General features: G+C 44.2%; 1 protein-coding gene across 2 annotated transcripts in view; it reads left to right on the forward strand.

Annotated features, from left to right (window-relative positions):
• The window catches only part of LOC126483789 (E3 ubiquitin-protein ligase AMFR-like), a 335711-nt gene that overhangs the window by 283629 nt on the left and 33538 nt on the right, over nucleotides 1-18544 (forward strand). For both annotated transcript variants that reach the window (XM_050106949.1, XM_050106950.1), the window contains exons 3-5: nucleotides 6900-7055; nucleotides 8845-9200; nucleotides 10904-11014. In XM_050106949.1, the coding sequence (XP_049962906.1) occupies nucleotides 6900-7055; nucleotides 8845-9200; nucleotides 10904-11014 (623 nt within the window). The remainder of the gene's footprint in view (nucleotides 1-6899; nucleotides 7056-8844; nucleotides 9201-10903; nucleotides 11015-18544) is intronic.

Below are 18544 nucleotides of genomic sequence, written 5' to 3' on the forward strand. Positions count from 1 at the left end.
CTGAGGGCCAGCCCGTGGTGCAGGTCTTGCAACAGCAGGTGCACGAGGTCGTATAGGCGCTGTTGCGGCTTCAGTGGAGCCCTGGTAATGATATCTAGTTGCTCCTGCAAGTGGCGGCGAGGATGCAACAGGCACCGCCCACAAGGGGAGAACTGCAGCCTGTGGGAGCGGAAGGTCGCACCCACGCGTAGCGCCGGCATGTTGGCGTTGCCGGCAGTGAAGGTGGCGCATATACCTTAAGGCCACGACACACATCCGACAGGATTTCTCAGCAGTGTTACATCAGTTCTGATGTCATGTATTTGCTGTAGGCACTGTCATTTAAATAGCACTGATCGCTTTTCCCATTTTCTATAGAAATGCAATATTTCAAAAACCAGTTCAGATTTTACGAATAAAAATTTTGAAACAAGGTTTATTTAAAAACGAAAACTTTTAGCACTGCTGCTATGGCTAAACTGAGCAAGCAATAAAGGGCACAAAAGAAAAATTCGGAGTAGGTATTAAAATCCATGTAGAAGAAATAAAAACTTAAGGTTCGCCGATGACATTGTAATTCTGTCAGAGACAGCAAAGGACTTGGAAGAGCAGTTGAACGGAATGGACAGTGTCTTGAAAGGAGGATATAAGATGAACATCAACAAAATCAAAACGAGGATAATGGAATGTAGTCGAATTAAATTAAATCGGGTGATGCTGCGGGAATTAGATTAGGAAATGAGGCACTTAAAGTAATAAAGGAGTTTTGCTATTTGGGGAGCAAAATAACTGATGATGGATATAAAATGTAGACTGGCAATGGCAAGGAAAGCGTTTCTGAATAACAGTCAAACCTTGGTCTCCCTCAGCAACTTTTAACTCCTCCCTCCTCCAAGAGTTCCCTCTATTACCATATTCAGTATTTCTCGTGTCTCAGGACCATCAGTCTGTCCCTTATTTCAGTTTACTTGTGCCATAAATTACTTTACTGGCCGATTCGATTCTTAACTAATGAAGACTGAACAGGTTCTTGGTTGAAAAAAGATTGAATATGAAGCCAGGCGAGGACTTCTAACTGCACCATCCTAGCATTCACTTAGACGCGATTAAGGAAAACTGCACATACGCTCAAACGCGCTGGATGGGCCTGGATGTTTGTCCGCTACTCCAGAATTTGAGTATCTTAACCTTTGCACCACTTCGCTCGGTTTGACTTCATTATTTTTAAATTATTGTTATTCAGATGGACGTATACAGTTCCAGAGGCAACATATATGGTATATATATGCAGAATGAAACGACGAATGAAGATTTATACCGAGGTCGGGAATTGAACCCTGGTATCCTGATCACTAGACAGATACATTAACCACTACGCCTCGTGAAACAGAGGCTTCGCACAACTGCACTAGCGACTACCCTAGCATGCCTCCTTCCTCTTTGTGTTCCCTCATGCAGAGGCTCTCCAGCTGTATTGGAATAGCATCTTAGCATCAAACGAATCGGGGGTCCTGCCTGAAGCCCAGGCATATTGCACTTTAACCAAACGGAACTTCTCACGTCTCGGACATCCATACAGGCTGAACCAATGAACGAAAATTCGTACAAAGGCTGGGAATCGAACTCGGGCCTGCTCACTAGGCAGATGTACTAACCACTGCACAACCCCCGGCACAGTGGCTTTGCGCAACTGCATGGGCTTCCGTAATGTGCTTTCTTTCCTCCTTTTCTTACAAATACCCAAAAAAATAACCCCCTTCAGATTTTGCTATTAGGGACAACGGAATCACATGGGACATATGTCTGTTGTTCACAGGCATTTAGTTTGGCATCCATTTCAGTTACTAATAGGCGAATATCATTGGAATTACCCGATATCAAAACTCGGACTTTCATGGCCCTGGTACAAACTTTTCATTCGTCGCTTCAGTCTGCATATATACAATATTATTGTTGTTACTGTTACCATTGTTGTTGTTATTATTATTATTATGGCGTTTCACGGACCAGCTGAACCACAACAAGATAATTTTTTATTTGGCTTTTCATTCAGTCTTCTCCAACACTCTTTATTTTCTCAAAAGGAGCGTTTTCCCCTTATTTGACAAAATCATGATTTCACAACAGAAAATCGAAAAGTGCCCACACCAATATCAACGTTACATTTCATACTACGGTTATGCAATCTATGGACAGCGCGTGTAAATGAGGAAGGTACTTCATTTTGTCTTCAGTTGCTTTTGCTTCCTCTCTGGGAAGACCGTCTTTCTGATCTTTTCATCAGTAGAGAGGATTTTCATTTCTGTCTTGATTTAGAATTTCTGTGGTGTGTCGCTTCCACGTTTATTGAAGGGAACAGGTGTAACAGAGGCGGCCGTGAAGCACGGGCATAGTCAGCCTGTGAAAGCGCGCCTTTCCTGGTTATCGGTCAGACTGCAAGCGCAGTCGTGTGGGCTGGAGGAGTGAACAAAACTTGTAATTTTCTAGGGATTCTTGCTATTTTCAAGACTCTTGGTATGCATGCTACTTCAGTTTCCGAAAGTTAACTGAAGAGCTAGAAAACCACACATGTAAACTTTTTCAGCAAAGTTATTTGGGTGTGGGAGCGTGATGGATATACCCCCGTAAGATTATTTACCTTCCTTTAAGGCGCTCTCCACCCTACTGGGAAGCGGGCGAGGGGTTGTGTTGGTTAGAGTCGGTCGACAGAAAGCAGCGTGGGCGGTGACACGTGTGCTGGCAGCCCGGCGTGGGCGGCGGCACCGAGCATCGATCGCCACGCCTGGCCCTCGACTCAGCCTCAGCACTCTCTGCTCCGCCAGCCACACTCCCGCCTCACCCCACTCGTCACGCCGCGCTTCTCTTTTCTTCCTGCCGGCGCGTTCTGCTCCATTTGTCACGCCCGCAGAGAGAGAGAGAGAGAGAGAGAGAGAGAGAGAGAGAGGTATGAAATACAACGATCACGTAGCCCGAGTCGCGCACAAAGCAAGCAGCAGGCTGCAGTTCATTCATACAATATTGGAAAACTGCTGCTCATCTGCGAGAGCTAACTTTCAAAACGCGCAAATAAATCGGCTGCGAGTGGCATTCATACCGAGGTAGATTAAGAGGGTCTGTCGAATGTGTACAAAAGGAGGAACGAATTCACTAAAAAAATCAGTTCAGCTAAAGTGACAGTCTCTGGTGAGGATGTTAAAATGGTAACTAATGGAGCACTGGGAGACAAGTGCGAAATATCCAATATAACTGACAAGATATGGCTCCAAGCATTGAATCTAGGTATTGTATATCACACAGTTCTCCAAAACAGATAAAGTGAAACTAGCAGGGTTTTGTTAGGGTCTACACTCAGTGTGTGTAACCAACGGATAAAACGTTAAACAGTGTTGTTCAGTGATTTGCACAGTTATGTGTGTAAGCTAAGTCGATTCAGTGTACCAAAGAAAGTGGAATTAGCATTGCTCATAAAATTCACAAGCTCTTAAACCTCTTTAGTGTGGCCAGTAGTTCCTCAAAATGCACAGATGTGTTACTTTCCTCACCCACACCAGTTGTCATCCAGATGCTTTTCTGTTGCACATCTATCCTTTGTTTGCACTTCCTTATTCTTCTTTCTAATTTCACCCCGTTCTTCCATCATTTCTCCCACATTGATCTTTTTGCGTCCTCTCTCTCACGCCCCTGTTTCCCATCATTCCCCCCCCCCCCCCCCCTCTGCAGCCTTTGTCCCTTCAATCTCCTCCCCCCCCCCACTTTGCATCCTTTCTCCTTTCGTCCCCCTTGCTCCAGCTTTTCTCTCTTCATCAGGATTTCTCCCTTCATAATCAACCTTTCTCCCTAATCCAGCCTTCAGCCTCTTCTCCAACCTTTCATCCTTCACCCTTCCTCCCCTCGGTTTCCCTGCCATTTCTCCTTGTGCATCACTTCCTGTACACTTCACACTTTCTCTTTGTACATCAGTATCACTACCATTTCTCTTTGTGCATTCCCCCCACATCCTTTCAGTCTGAACCTCTCCTGATTCTTCAATAAATTCCTTTGATTTGTTTTTCTGATTAGCTGCCTAAAGATTACTTGTTGGATTTTAAGACATACAACTCCAGATATATTTGAGTTGAGTAAATACATATAATTATGGTTTTCGCTAAGGCATCACAGATTTTCTGATGTATGCAAGTAATTCCTAATGAGTGTAACTACCAAACTATGACCCTGACATTTTTTTAATGGAGCTATTTAGTTTTTTCTATGCCATTGGAAAGAACCTCCATAGGAGACTCAATGACAGCTTTGGTGAAGCTTGACAAAGTAACAAGAAATAACAGAACAAATCACTCTCCTGCTGTCAGGAGAAGAGGTCCCAGAAATGTCTGCCCTACTATACCAAATGTAAGCAAACATGTAATTCAGGTGTGGTTCATATGTATATTATTACGACTCTCAAAGCAAGAGCTCAAAATCTTATCGTTGAACATCGATACCTTCTGCAAAGTGATTGCGGATAACTATACTGCACGATGAATTACATCTGGACTTATTACAGGGAAGGCTGATGTTTGGTATTTCAAGCTCCATATGTGTACCATTTCACTAAAAACAATCTCCATGCAGAAACCCAATGTGGATTTCAAAAAGATCGCAACACCACACAGCTGTCACAGAGTTTTTGCATTAAGTCTTAGCTATCATGATAGAAGAAAGCATACTGTAGGTATATTTTCAGATCTCTCAAAGGCTTTCAACCTAGCCAGCCGTTCACTCCTCTTGCAGAAACTGAGGGCATGTATCATGCACACATATCTTGAACTCCTTTCTATTTACCCAAAAAACTGAGAACTATGCACAAATATAATTATCAAAATGAATTGAGAAAAATAAACTGAAACAGTATTGCAGTGTTTGCTGCACAGGCCAGTATTGGGACCATTTCATTTTCTCGTGTATGTAAATTATATTATACTTCCTTATGCTTCCCATAGAATTACTTATGCTGATGCCCCACTCTACTGTTTTATGGTGGCAATGAGGAGGAGATAACATCTTTTTCAACACTTGGGATATCTGAAGTGACTAAATATTTTAGTAAATGTGGCCTAAAAATAAATACCACAAAATCATAGTCACTGGCGTTTAAAGCAGGCAACCGTGCCACAGATGTCTAGAAAATATTTGTGTGATTTCATATACATGCAATGAAGACCATAAATTCTTTGATCTGGACTTGGATGGCGGTCTTTGATGGAAAACAATGTTAACTATGTATGCAAGAAAATAATTGTTGCATTGTACTTGCTTAGCCAACAGTGCAAAATTGTGTGTAAGAAAACCTAAAAACTGTGTGGGAGTGTGTCACTGAGGTGCACTTCAACTGAGTACTGGTACTAGAAAAGAGAGCTGTTCAGTCAATACATGGCATGGGATACAGGGATACCTTTCGTGACATCCTTAGCAAAAATAAAGTCTTTCACTGTACAATCAGTCCATCAGGGCGACACACCCAAATGTTACAATGTACATAATCACAACGCGAGAGATAATTATGTTTATTGAAGACAAAGAACAAAATTAAAAGTTATGGACCACAGTCCATGTGTCAGCAAATTGTCAGAATTAATAAGAACACATACTGGGGACCCATTTCAAAACAAAATTAAAATATTTGTTATAAATAAATGTCTGTATTCACTGAAAGAATTCTAAACTGTATATATTGTGTATGAACCTGTGTAGTTAAATATGTTATGTATTAAACCTTTGCACACAAATGATATATGCTATATTTTGGTAACATTGACCTTTGAGAAAGCCATCATTTGATGACTATAAGCCAAAATAAATATAAATGCATAAAAAATACTTGTCATTGAAGTCCTCTTTGAAGGGGATTTTTAACAGAAAAAGATACTGTTCTACTAGAAGTAAGTGTGTTATAATTTAGCAGCTATAGGCAGTAAAAATTACTTGTGTACATAAAAAAAATCACCACTTTGTCTGCTATAATTAAATGAAAACTGCAGCTCAATATACCAAAAGTGATTTGTTATGGCTTATTCTACCAATGTATAACCTGTTATTTCTGATATCATAAACATTTCTCACAGTAGAATTGTTGTTTAGGTTTTTACTACTTTCACATTAAAATCTCCTGTTACAGTAATGCAATGATACTGCTGCCATTTGTCAATTTCAAAAACTATACCTGAATGTCCACAACCGTGTCATCAGAATGAGAGTATGTTGTTGCATAGACTTGAATGGAATGGCTTTTCTTTATTTTCAAAATACTGTTTCCTTATTATTTCTGAGATTCTTCGGTATCTGTAATACTGTTTTTAATTTTCCAGTTTAAAATAAGTCCTGAACGTCCCTCATTGCATTTTCCCTTTAATTTAAGGGAAACCCTGATTTTAATTCTATTTTGTATTTGATTTTTCACATCATTTCTGACAATACTAGAACATAACATTACCTGATTATACTAATTTGTCATTCAATGCTACTGTTCTACCTTTGAAATGCAAGATACCAAGATTTAAAAGCCCATGCTATTGTATATTTAGTGAAACTTCATGTACCAAAGGTGAGGTGCAGAGTGGCTGGCCCGAAGTGTTACCTGAGACCCAGAAGTCCACTAGTTTAGATATTCTTCCATCCAGGTTGGAATGCCAGTGCCATAGGAACTGGCATGTTTCAGTGGGGCTATTGACAATCCTACCTGTGGCATGCTACAATAGCCTAAAATGGTTTGGTGAGAGACATGAAAAAGCTCAACAGAGCTATGTCCCCAATGCTCTCTCTCTCTCTCTCTCTCTCTCTCTCTCTCTCTCTATCTCTCTTATCTGTTTAGCTGTTATATTTCTGTCACAAACTAGTAGTACATAACCAATACGATATTTATATTATCTCTGTTCTTGTTATAGCTCTCATTTTCACCAACTACACCAACATGGAGCCACTTCCGCTTGCTGGCACTTTTGCTTGGCATCTTGATGCTGTCTGGTGTCCTGTTCATAGTCTGCATACTTGTTGGCTTTTTTGGCAGTGGTCTCAACACCTTTGCGTTCATGGTTGCAGAGGTAAGTTGACACTGTTTTCTCTCTCTCTCTCTCTCTCTCTCTCTCTCTCTCTCTCTCTCTCTCTCTCTCTCTCTCTCTCTCTCTCATTTATTGCAACTGAAGTCTCCCATATTTTTTGTACACAATAACTCTTTGTTAGTTAAAGTTCTAATTAGCAACTTCTCGTATATAAAATTGAGGTGATAAAATAAATGTAAATGACACCAATATCTCTGAACTGGTATATGGGAACAATACAATTGGTCCCTGTAGGAAGTTGTACAATGAGAAGAAAGGAAAATAAAAAATGATAATACTGAAGAGAAACCCAATGTGATAGTTTAGGGGAGATAAATCAGAGCATTATAGTTCCATTTCTGTTACTGTCACCATGTCAGTCTTAGGAATCTCTCTCATAATAAACAGGCTGTGAGTATGGTAACTAACTGAATTTCCAAACAAATTTGTAATGCTGCTCTAAATGCTAGATAGCATTCATATTGTATAGCCATTCTGTGTCATTATGGGCTTTAGACAATGCTTTCCAGGTGTGGCTGAAAGTGAAGCATTTATGGTCCCTCAGGTAATTTTCTTTAGCTTATTGCCTCTTTGTGTAGCAGCAGTTTGACAAATATGTTTTCAAAAAATCTAGGAGTAGACCTGTGGTTTACAACCATTTCAGTACTTTTGTCCCTGAGATAAAAAAGAAATATTATAGGTTACAGTTATTTATTCTTCTTTGCGAACTGAAATTGTGAGTTGAATTTAAGAAGGGAAAAAAGTCATACCTCATTTCATGACCACTCATACTTATTCAAAAACTTATACAAACAAGGGCAGAATGAGTACTTTCGAAAGTAGTGTACACTTCAAGTAAAGTAATATTTCACCCCTTACTTTTTACATGTTAAATGTCTCCATCGCAGTGTTCAAATTTAAATACATTGCTATTTACCACATTAAAAGACATAAGTTGTATCAAATTTCCAAATTACTGATTAGTGGTCTAGCACGTGAACCAATTTTCCACATCTTTTTGTGTAGAAGCTGCACTGCTGCTATCTTATTGCTTCACGTGAATATAAGAGGGGAGGGGAGAGGGGAACCTCGGCATGATACACGTGATTAAAGAACACACATTGAAATGTCAGTGAAAAATCTTTCTGAAATTGCAATGAAAGTTGGATTCAAGATGATTGTATTTTACATTAAAGACTGATGTAAAGATCAACTGGCAGGTTGAAGATTAGGTGGTGGAGAAGTTTTACAGTTCCTAGCATTGGGGAAGAATAAAATAGTTAAGCTGAGCGTAATTGAGGGGTGCGAAATAACACAGAAACTGCAATATGTTCCCTAGAAAAAAGAGCTTACCTAGGTATGCCTAATCACAACACGTCAACAGCTGGATTTTGAAAGACATATTTAGCACGAGGAAATGAAGAGAAATTGGGTACCTAGACTGAGACAGGAGCTATATGAGAATGAAGAACCAAATTTAAACATGATAGAGAAGATCCTTGCATGCTGTTTGTTGGTTTCGGAAGCCTGGCAGCTAGTGCCTGTGCCACTTTGTCTCTAGGTATCGAAAGCTATTTTACTTTGTTGCCATAGCTCTAGCTGTTGAAAGTTATTCTGTTTTGTCAGCTCTGGTATTTAGTGTTCTCCATTCAAGTAGATCCAGTTAGTTGCAAAATAAAGAAAAAAAAAGTCCCCCCTTTCGTATATATTGTTTATGTTCCGATATTTTATATATAAAAATCTGTTTGTAAATAAATGAAGTGGTGTAGCTGACCAATTGATATTCTTGCAGTGCATACAACTGACAGTTCAGACACTGCACACAGTGCTGCGGTACTGCCTGCACTTGTACGACCTCCGGGGGAGTGGAGCTGGTACAGGTGGTAGCGGCTCTGCAGAAGGCTTTGGAGAGGCAAGAGTGTGGGAACGGCGTGGCCCTGCTGCTTACTATGCGCAGCTCATATTTGAACTGGCAGCACTTGTTGTAGACTTGTTACACCATCTGCACATGTTGCTCTGGTCAAATATTTTCCTTTCAATGGCATCACTTGTCATCTGTATGCAGCTGCGTTACCTCGGCCATGAAATCCAACGAAGACTCAAGAGACATCGAAACTACCTGTGGGTGCTTAGACACATGCAGCAGAAGTGAGTAGAAACAGAAATAATGTTAACAGTAATGAAATTCATTTTTTGTATTATATGTGAAGCTCCTTTTTCCTAGGAGGAAATGTGAACATCATAAATCTGAGAAGTGTGATAATCCCTCGGTTCAATCTCCAGCTGCTCAGAGAACTGCCAAACTGCTGATACATGTTATGTGCCATTTGGGATACAATTTTGTGATACCAGTGACGGAGCAAATTACGGTAGAAATGATATTGTGGTTGCCAGGGACTGGTTTGCTTCTTAGTGCTTTTTAATTTTGGTTATAAATTACTCAAAAGGACTCTTATGTAGGAGAGAACAAGGACCAATTCCACAATATTTCATATCACTGACGTGTAGACTAACGTTCTACATGTCATCAGTTAGATGAGACCCAGAATTCTCATGCTTTCTTCCAACTAACAGCAGGGTGCAGATAATATGCCAAGTACTGTGCACAGCTGGCAGCATTTGCTACTGTAGGTCTGTGCCACTACCTTCACAAATAAATGTAAACCCTTCTAGCTTCCTTGCCCTTGGCTAAATGAACATCCAGTGGCATTTCGGATCATTTCTACAGCATCTAGGAAAAGTATTTCAATGCAGTACTACTGTATATCAAAGAAATACTGCACCTTAAAACTACAAGAAGACAGAATTGCAGACTGGAACTTATCTTAAGGGCAGCGTTCCAGTACTGCCAATAGATAGTTTCTTACTTTAGGGAGGAAAGAGGGATAGGTTTTGGAAGGTTGGGAAGGAGGGTACCCTGATTGAGAGGGACCTATCTCCTGTGAAGAAAAGAGGTTGCTGCTTATTCCTTTTCATAATTCTCTAGGTGATGGATGCATATTCCCCTCTCCCTTGTGTTTGCACTTAAGTAAAATGGACACACATTTAACCAATATCTGAGAGGTTTAAGTCTTTTCTAAGTGTCTATTATTTCAATATTAAGTACATGATCTATTTATATATTCATCAAGAGTCATTGTCTAACAACACTTTAAGTGTTTTCATCTGTATGGTGACACCAGTTTTTAGTATTTCGCAGGTGCTGTTTCAGGACCAAATTAAAATGTTTTTGTCTATCTCAAGCTAGACAGCAAGAAGCCTGTTGCAATATCTTGTGAATCTGATGCACATTTTTTGTGTGTAAAACTTGAATTTTAATGTAACTTTCCTGTGCTGCATCAACATTTGCAAGGCAGTGAATCTCTCTCTCCTCAGTGTTAAGTGCTTCTGTATCAATAACAGTGTAGCAATTTGAAGAAAAAAAAAATGTTCACAGAACTGTTAAGAAAAATAAAAGGAGAGAAAAAGTCACAGGTCGAATTGAGTTTTCTAACAGCCGTCCCACTCCAAGAAAGTTCACACACTCACATGAATGGGTTGGATTCAAATGTGCTCCATTCTAACTGTAGACATCTAATGAACTTTCAGAATAAGTCCCATTGTTTCTCTATGCTTCTGAGTGCTAAAATTTGTCTGAAAAAACTTGTGCTGTAAAAATAAAATTCACAGAAAATATGTGTAGTTATTAAATTATTGTGCTTTGGAACTCTTGTCTCTCATGAAAATCTCGCCATCCTTCACGAAGTAAGACTTTTTCCCATTGAAGAAAAAAGCCTTTGCTATAGTATTTTACATAATATAAGTGTGGTCAGTGCTGAACTAATGCTGAAAATGTTTGTTAATTTTTGTAGCTATCCTATGGCAACACCAGAAGAGCTTGCCGAAAATTCTGACAACTGTGCAATCTGCTGGGAGAAGATGGAATCTGCAAGGCGTCTGCCGTGTTCTCATCTCTTTCACAAGTTAGTAATTGATGTATTTTGTAAAATTCAGTTACTCTCCTTATTACATCCTACATACTTTCAAATCAATGATGTTTGAACACTGTAATAGTTTTTTTTACTGTAGACAGTTGAATTCATGTGTGTTGCAGAAAGTCCGAAAAGCGCTGTTTGTTCAAATGTTGGAAGTCAACATGCCCACACATTCATCTTTCAGGGTATTCTGAGTATGGATCACTTGTGACCTGCCCTGCATGGCACGGTTATCACTAAGTATCTGGAGCTGGATGACTTGTAGTGGCATATACAAAACTTTCTTGTGAATCAGTCTATATGTTAGTGAAAAAAATGTCAAAATCCCTGTGCCCCCAGGGAGCTCACAACTCTTTTGTGAGTACGTGCTCAGCTACCACAGGGCCCCTTCCTTTGCAGTATTGCTTCCTTTCCGTGCTGCAAGCTTGTACCTCCACTATCCTGCCTCTCCATTGGATGGTTTTCTGGGTGCAGACCCTGCTTGGACCTTGTTTATAACTGGGAATAGATTTTCCACTTCTGGGGTATTCTACAACTTTCCAGTGAATAAACACATGGTCCCCGTTGTTGGGTTTGACCTGCCACCAATTTTCAAAATTCACCCGAAATGCAGATTGTGCAGCGAAGGTCTTTTGTACTTTTTCATCTGTGCACCCTTCCCTTTAACAAGGCAATACGCTGAAAATCCAGCACTGTAGCCATCCCATTGGGGTGGGAGCGTGGGGTCATCATGTCCCAGCACAGTGTAGTCTTCTGACCACACAAGGATCACACTCTTGGTGCCCAAGCTGAAAGCCCACCTTGTATGCCAAGGAGTATGTGCCCCCCCAGGGGATCCACAACTCTTTTGTGGATACGTGCGTAGCGAGCACGGGGCCCCGAGCTAATGTGGCCTTCCTTCCTTTCCGGGCTGCATACCTTCCCTTTCCGCATCCTTCCCCATCCCCTGTCTACACCCCCCCCCCCCCTCACCTCTGGCTCTTTCCTTCACTTTCTCCCCCTCTGGGAGTATGGTTTGTGCCTACGTCCGGAGACGGACGCTCGAAACTGTTCCCAATTCCTTGCTTTTACACTTGCAAGTCCTCGTCCTTCCTCTGTCCTTCTCTTTTCCTTCCCTCTTCTCCTTGCCCTTTTCTCCGCTGCGGCGTTTGAGACCCCCTTTTCTTTCCTTTCCCTTTCTCTTTTTTCCTCCCTGTGCGTGTCTGAAGGCCGACCCACGCACTTCCATGCGTAGCCGGTGACGGGGTAACGCGTAATTCCCCACCCCGGGTAGACAGGTAGGACACGTACGTACCCCCTGGTAACGGCCAGGCCCAGGGAGGGGTGATTACCCGAGCTGATACCTTCCGAAAGTGCCGATTGGTCCCTCCGTCCGTTTGTCGGGAGGTGTGACCTGAGGTGTGAACAATCACCTAAGGCGGGTGTGCCCTCGGTGAGGGCCCCCACAAGGGAGGAGCGCGCCATCGGAGACGCCGGTAATCATGGGGGATTCTTCCGCAATGGTTTCCTCACCTTCCACTATGTCTGCTCACAAACGTAAGTTCACTGAGTCTCAGCCACAGACGGTTCTTCCATCGTTGCCACAGTTCCTTGTTGTTTCTCGGTCTGACGAAGGTCACGACTTTTCCACGGTCAACCCTTTCATTATTCAGAAAGGTGTCGACGCAATTGCGGGTCCTGTAAAGTCTTGTTCCAGATTACGGAATGGTACCCTGTTGTTAGAAACACACAGTGCCCTCCAGGCTCAAAAATTGCTGCGTACTTCTCTGCTCCACACCTTCCCTGTCCGGGTGGAACCGCACCGTACCTTAAATTCCTCGCGTGGAGTCGTTTATACACGCTCCCTCGATGGATTGTCTGACGAAGAAATTCAGCACTACCTGTCTGACCAGGGCGTCACCGCTGTTCATCGGGTTATGAAAAGGGTTGACTCGAACATCATTCCAACCCGCACTGTCTTCTTGACATTTGACAAAGTTCAACTCCCATCGAAAATCAAAGCAGGCTATGAGATAATTTCCGTTCGCCCTTATGTCCCAAACCCTACGCGTTGCTATCGATGTCAGCGGTTCAATCACACCAGCCAGTCCTGTTCCAATCCGGCCAAATGTGTTACGTGTGGCAGGGATGCCCATGAGGGTGCTTGTCCACCTCCATCCCCTCGCTGCATCAACTGTATGGGTGACCACGCTGCTTCCTCTCGAGATTGCCCTGTTTTTAAGGACGAAAAGCTGATCCAGGAAATAAGAGTGAAGGAAAAGGTGTCGACCTTTGCTGCTCGAAAGTTACTCGCCAGTCGACAGCCCACCGTGCCTCAGAAAGGAAAATACAGTGCTGTCCTTGCTTCTCCTCGGCCAACAAAGGAGGCGGCCACGCAGACTTGCGACCTCACATTTAGTACCACGGTCGTCAGATCGGCCAGCGCAAAGATCGCCCGTTCAACCTCACCTCTTTCGCCTGCCCACTCTATGGCTCACCCTTCGTCGGGTTCTGCTAAATCTCGAGCCCAAAAGTCAGACGCCAAGTCTTCAAAAAAAGAGCATTCTCGTGAAGAGTTTTTACGTACTGCCACTTCACAACCATCGGTTCCTCCTTCATCTAAACATACCTCCAAGAAGGCTACGAAGAAACACAGTTCCTCTCCTTCTCCGCCAAGGCGTGTCCCATCTACAGCACCACCTGGCGGAAATCGCCCTCGGCCATCTTCTGTGTCGCCGAGGCGCACTGTTGGTGGCCGGTCAACTGGCCGATCGTTGGTGGCAGGAGCTGCTCCTGACCAACCTATGGATCAGGATCTTCTGCCTTCGACTGAATGCCATTCCATGCTGTCGGTCGCAAGCTCTGAGCAGTCGTTGAGTTGACAGCACCCTTGGTGACGTTCCTCCATTTTCTGTTCACCCTATGTCCATTATCCACTGGAATATCCGCGGCATTCGCGCCAATCGGGAGGAATTGTCGATCCTCTTACGATCCTACTCGCCGGTCATCTTCTGTCTTCAGGAAACAAAGCTGCGTCCCCATGACCGCTTTGTTCTCCCTCATTTTCAGTCCGTCCGATATGACCTCCCCTCTGTTGAAGGCACTCCAGCCCATGGAGGACTCATGATTCTGCTCCATGATACTCTCCATTATCACCCAATCCCCTTAAACACTTCCTTCCAAGCTGTCGCCGTCCGTCTTTCCCTTTCTGGATACACGTTCTCTCTTTGTACGGTATACATTCCATCGTCTACACCAATGGCACGAGCTGATCTCCTTCATCTTCTTGATCAGCTTCCACCCCCCTATTTGCTGGTTGGGGACTTCAATGCCCACCACCCGCTTTGGGGATCTCCACATCCTTGTCCACGTGGCTCACTATTGCTAGACGTCTTCCACCAAGCGGATCTAGTCTGCCTCAACACTGGGGTCCCCACATTTTTGTCTGCCTCCACGGCAAATTTATCCCATTTGGACCTTGCGGTCGGTACTGTTCCGCTAGCTCGGCGCTTCGAATGGTTCCCCCTTGATGATACACACTCGAGTGACCACTTTCCATGTGTTCTTCGACTGCAGCCTCAACTGCCATATATGCGCTCGCGACGCTGGAAGTTTGCCCAAGCCGATTGGACACTTTTTTCGTCTCTAGCGACATTCGATGACCGTCGCTTTCCCAGCGTCGACGATGAGGTCACACATTCTACCGGCGTTATTCTCACAGCTGCGGAACGTTCAATACCCCGCACCTCCGAATTGCCCCGGCGCCCTCCAGTTCCTTGGTGGAACGAGGCATGCCATGACGCAATACGTGAGCGGCGACGTGCTCTTCGCATTTTCCGTCACCATCCAACTTTGTCCAACTGTATCCGATATAAGCAGCTCCGTGCGCGATGCCGTCGCGTCATCCGCGATAGCAAGAAGGCAAGCTGGAAATTCTTTACTAGCTCATTTAACAACTTCACTCCCTCCTCGGAAGTTTGGAGTCGGCTTCGACGGTTCTCAGGCGCGCCTAGTTTCTCCCCGGTCTCTGGGCTCACTGTCGCGCATGATACCTTAGTGGACCCCGTCGCAATTTCTAACTCATTGGGTCAGCACTTTGCTGAGATTTCGAGCTCTTCAAATTACCCGCCAGCGTTTCTCCCGAAGAAACGTGCAGCGGAAGTGCGACATCTTTCTCCTCTCAAAATCGCGAAAGCTACAATACTGTTTTCTCCATGCGCGAACTCCAACATGCACTCTCTTCTTCTCGCTCCTGCGCCCCAGGACCGGATGGTATCCATGTCCAAATGTTGCTGCATTTATCAACCCATAGCCTGCGTTACCTCCTTCGCCTTTATAATCGAATTTGGACCGACAGTACCTTTCCCAGGCGATGGCGGGAAGCTATTGTCGTTCCCGTTCCGAAACCTGGAAAGGACAAACATCTCCCCTCTAGCTATCGCCCCATTTCTCTCACGAGTAGTGTATGTAAGGTTTTGGAGCGTATGGTGAATTACCGTTTAGCTTGGTGGCTGGAGTCCCGCAGTCTTTTAACACCAGCCCAATGCGGATTCCGAAAGCATCGTTCTGCTGTTGACCATCTTGTTGCTCTCTCCACTTATATCATGAACAATTTTCTCCGGAAACGCCAAACGGTAGCAATATTTTTTGATCTGGAGAGAGCGTACGATACCTGTTGGAGGACAGGCATCCTCCGCACACTGTTCTCTTGGGGCTTTAGAGGCCGGCTGCCCCTTTTTCTTCGCGAATTTATGGCAGAGCGCACATTTAGGGTGCGGGTGAACACTACTCTCTCCCGTACTTTCTCCCAAGAAAACGGGGTACCCCAGGGCTCCGTGCTGAGTGTTGTACTGTTTGCCATCGCCATTAATCCAATTATGGATTGTCTGCTTCCTGATGTCTCGGGCTCCCTCTTTGTGGACGATTTTGCGATCTACTACAGCTCTCAACGGACCAGCCTTCTTGAAAGACGTCTTCAAGGATGTCTCGATCGCCTCCACTCGTGGAGCATCGAAACCGGCTTCCGTTTCTCACCCAGTAAGACCGTTTGTGTTAATTTTTGGCGACGTAAGGAGTTTCTTCCGCCCTCCTTACATCTAGGTCCTGTCAACCTTCCGTTTTCCGACGTCGCAAAATTCTTGGGTCTTATGTTTGACAGAAAACTGTGCTGGTCCTCCCACGTTTCCTATCTTTCGGCTCGCTGTCTGCGTTCCCTTAACACCCTCCGTGTCCTGAATGGTACCTCTTGGGGAGCGGACCGGGTGGTCCTTCTCCGCCTCTATCGCGCCTTAGTGCGCTCGAAATTGGATTATGGAAGCATAGTCTACTCCTCTGCTCGGCCGTCTATTCTTCGGCGTCTCGACTCTATCCACCACCGTGGATTACGTTTAGTGTCTGGAGCTTTTTACACCAGCCCTGTGGAAAGCCTTTATGCTGAGACTGCTGAACCTCCGCTGTCCAATCGGCGGGCAGTCCTTCTGAGTCGTTATGCTAGCCATCTGTCTTCCATGCCTGCTAATCCAGCCTATAACCTTTTTTTCGACGCTTCCTTTGATGTCGGGTATGCAGGCCGCTCCTCCTCCCTACTACCTCCGGGAGTCCGCTTCCGTCAACTGCTCCATTCTCTTTCCTTCCGCTTTCCTAAAACCTTCTTGACAACTTGGGGTACAGCACCGCCTTGGCACCGTCCCCAGATCGACTTGCTCAGAGACCTATGTGAATTTCCCAAGGATGGTACCCCTACACTTGTTTACCGTCGGGCATTTGCTGCTCTATGTGCACAAATGACGGAAGCCACATTTATTTACACCGATGGCTCGAAAACATCGTTAGGTGTAGGGAGTGCCTATATTGTTGGCGACACCCCAAATCACTTTCGGCTTCCCGACCAGTGTTCGGTTTATACTGCGGAGCTTTACGCTGTTCTCCAGGCTGTCCACTACATCCGCCGCCATCAGCGGATACAGTACGTAATCTGCTCAGATTCTCTCAGCTCTCTCCTCAGTCTCCAAGCTCTTTACCCTGTGCACCCTCTGGTCCACTGGATTCAGGACTGTCTGCGCTTGCTCCACCTGGGGGGCGTCTCAGTGGCGTTCCTCTGGCTCCCGGGACACGCTGGTATCTGTGGAAATGAGGCGGCCGATATAGCAGCCAAGGCTGCAGTCTCTCTTCCTCGGCCAGCTCTTCAGTCTCTTCCGTTTACCGATGTACGGAGCGGTTTATGTCGCCAAGTTACTCATTTATGGCATGCGCATTGGTCAACACTTCCCCACAATAAATTGCGGGAAGTGAAAGCCGTTCCTTGCGCTTGGACCTCTTCCTCCCGAACGCGTCGTCGGGAGGAGGTAATTTTAGCCCGACTCCGGATAGGGCACTGTCTTTTTAGTCATCGACATCTTTTAAGCGGTGATCCTCCCCCACTCTGTCCCCACTGCTCTCAGCTGTGGACGGTCAGACACCTTTTAATTGACTGCCCCTATTTTAATCCGTTACGCTCCCGTCTACAGCTATCGCCTGATCTATCGTCGATTTTAGCAGATGACACGCGCTCAGCTGACCGCGTTCTACAGTTTATTAGAGACAGTGAAATGACGTCAGTCATTTGAAGTTTTTTTTTGGGGGACAACCAACCCCTTTCTATAGTGGACTTTTAAGCATTCCTTCTGCCTTTAGTTTCTCAAATTTTCTGACTTTGTTTCCATTGCTGCTGATTTTAAATTTCGTTTTTTTCCTGTTTTCTACGTCACGGGCTGGGCGCTAATGACCATAGAAGTTTTGCGCCCTAAAACCACAAACAAAAAAAAAAAAAAAAAAAAAAGGAGTATGTGCCCATTGTGATTGGGGCACCAAGCAACAGCGGGATAGCTGTTGCTGAGGCTGGGTGGCACCCATGGGGAGAGCCTCTGTTTTGGAGTGGGTGGCACCATGGTGGACGAGCCACAAATGAAGCTGAAAATGTTCAATTCCCAGGCTATGTCACGGGAGAAATATAGGGCTAAGCAGCAAGCAGAGCACTACTCCCCCACAATACTTAGTTTGTATAAAGACTAATTGTGATTCCTTCTTGGCTACAAATCCTTTATTCTTTGTAGAGAATTTGGAAGACAAGTTTGTGAATGTGGTAGCCATCTCTAAACTGAAAAGTGGATCGATTTTGGTCAAAAAAACCTGCTCAGTCACAGGCTCTGCTCGTTTGTAATAAGCTGGAGGAGATACTAGTGACTGTCATTTCCCATAACAGTCTAAATTTGGTTCAGGGCATCATTTTCCGCAGAGACCTGCTACTGCAATCTGATAATTAGCTATGTGCCAACTTAAAATGATGAGGTGTGTACTTCGTTGCCATGAATAGGGGGCCAAAGGACAACAGGGTCACTACCAGTGTGTTCATCTTGGCCTTTGAGGGTGATTCATTGCTTGAGAAGGTCAAGGTGATGATCTACCGATGCTTTGTGAAACCATTACTAAATTTCTATTCCATAGTGTGAGCTATTCAGGGAAGAGCACCTTACCTAATGTCTCCAGCATGTGCCCTCGTCG

The sequence above is a fragment of the Schistocerca serialis genome, chromosome 6, assembly GCF_023864345.2.
Source record: "Schistocerca serialis cubense isolate TAMUIC-IGC-003099 chromosome 6, iqSchSeri2.2, whole genome shotgun sequence".
Taxonomy (NCBI): domain Eukaryota; kingdom Metazoa; phylum Arthropoda; class Insecta; order Orthoptera; family Acrididae; genus Schistocerca; species Schistocerca serialis.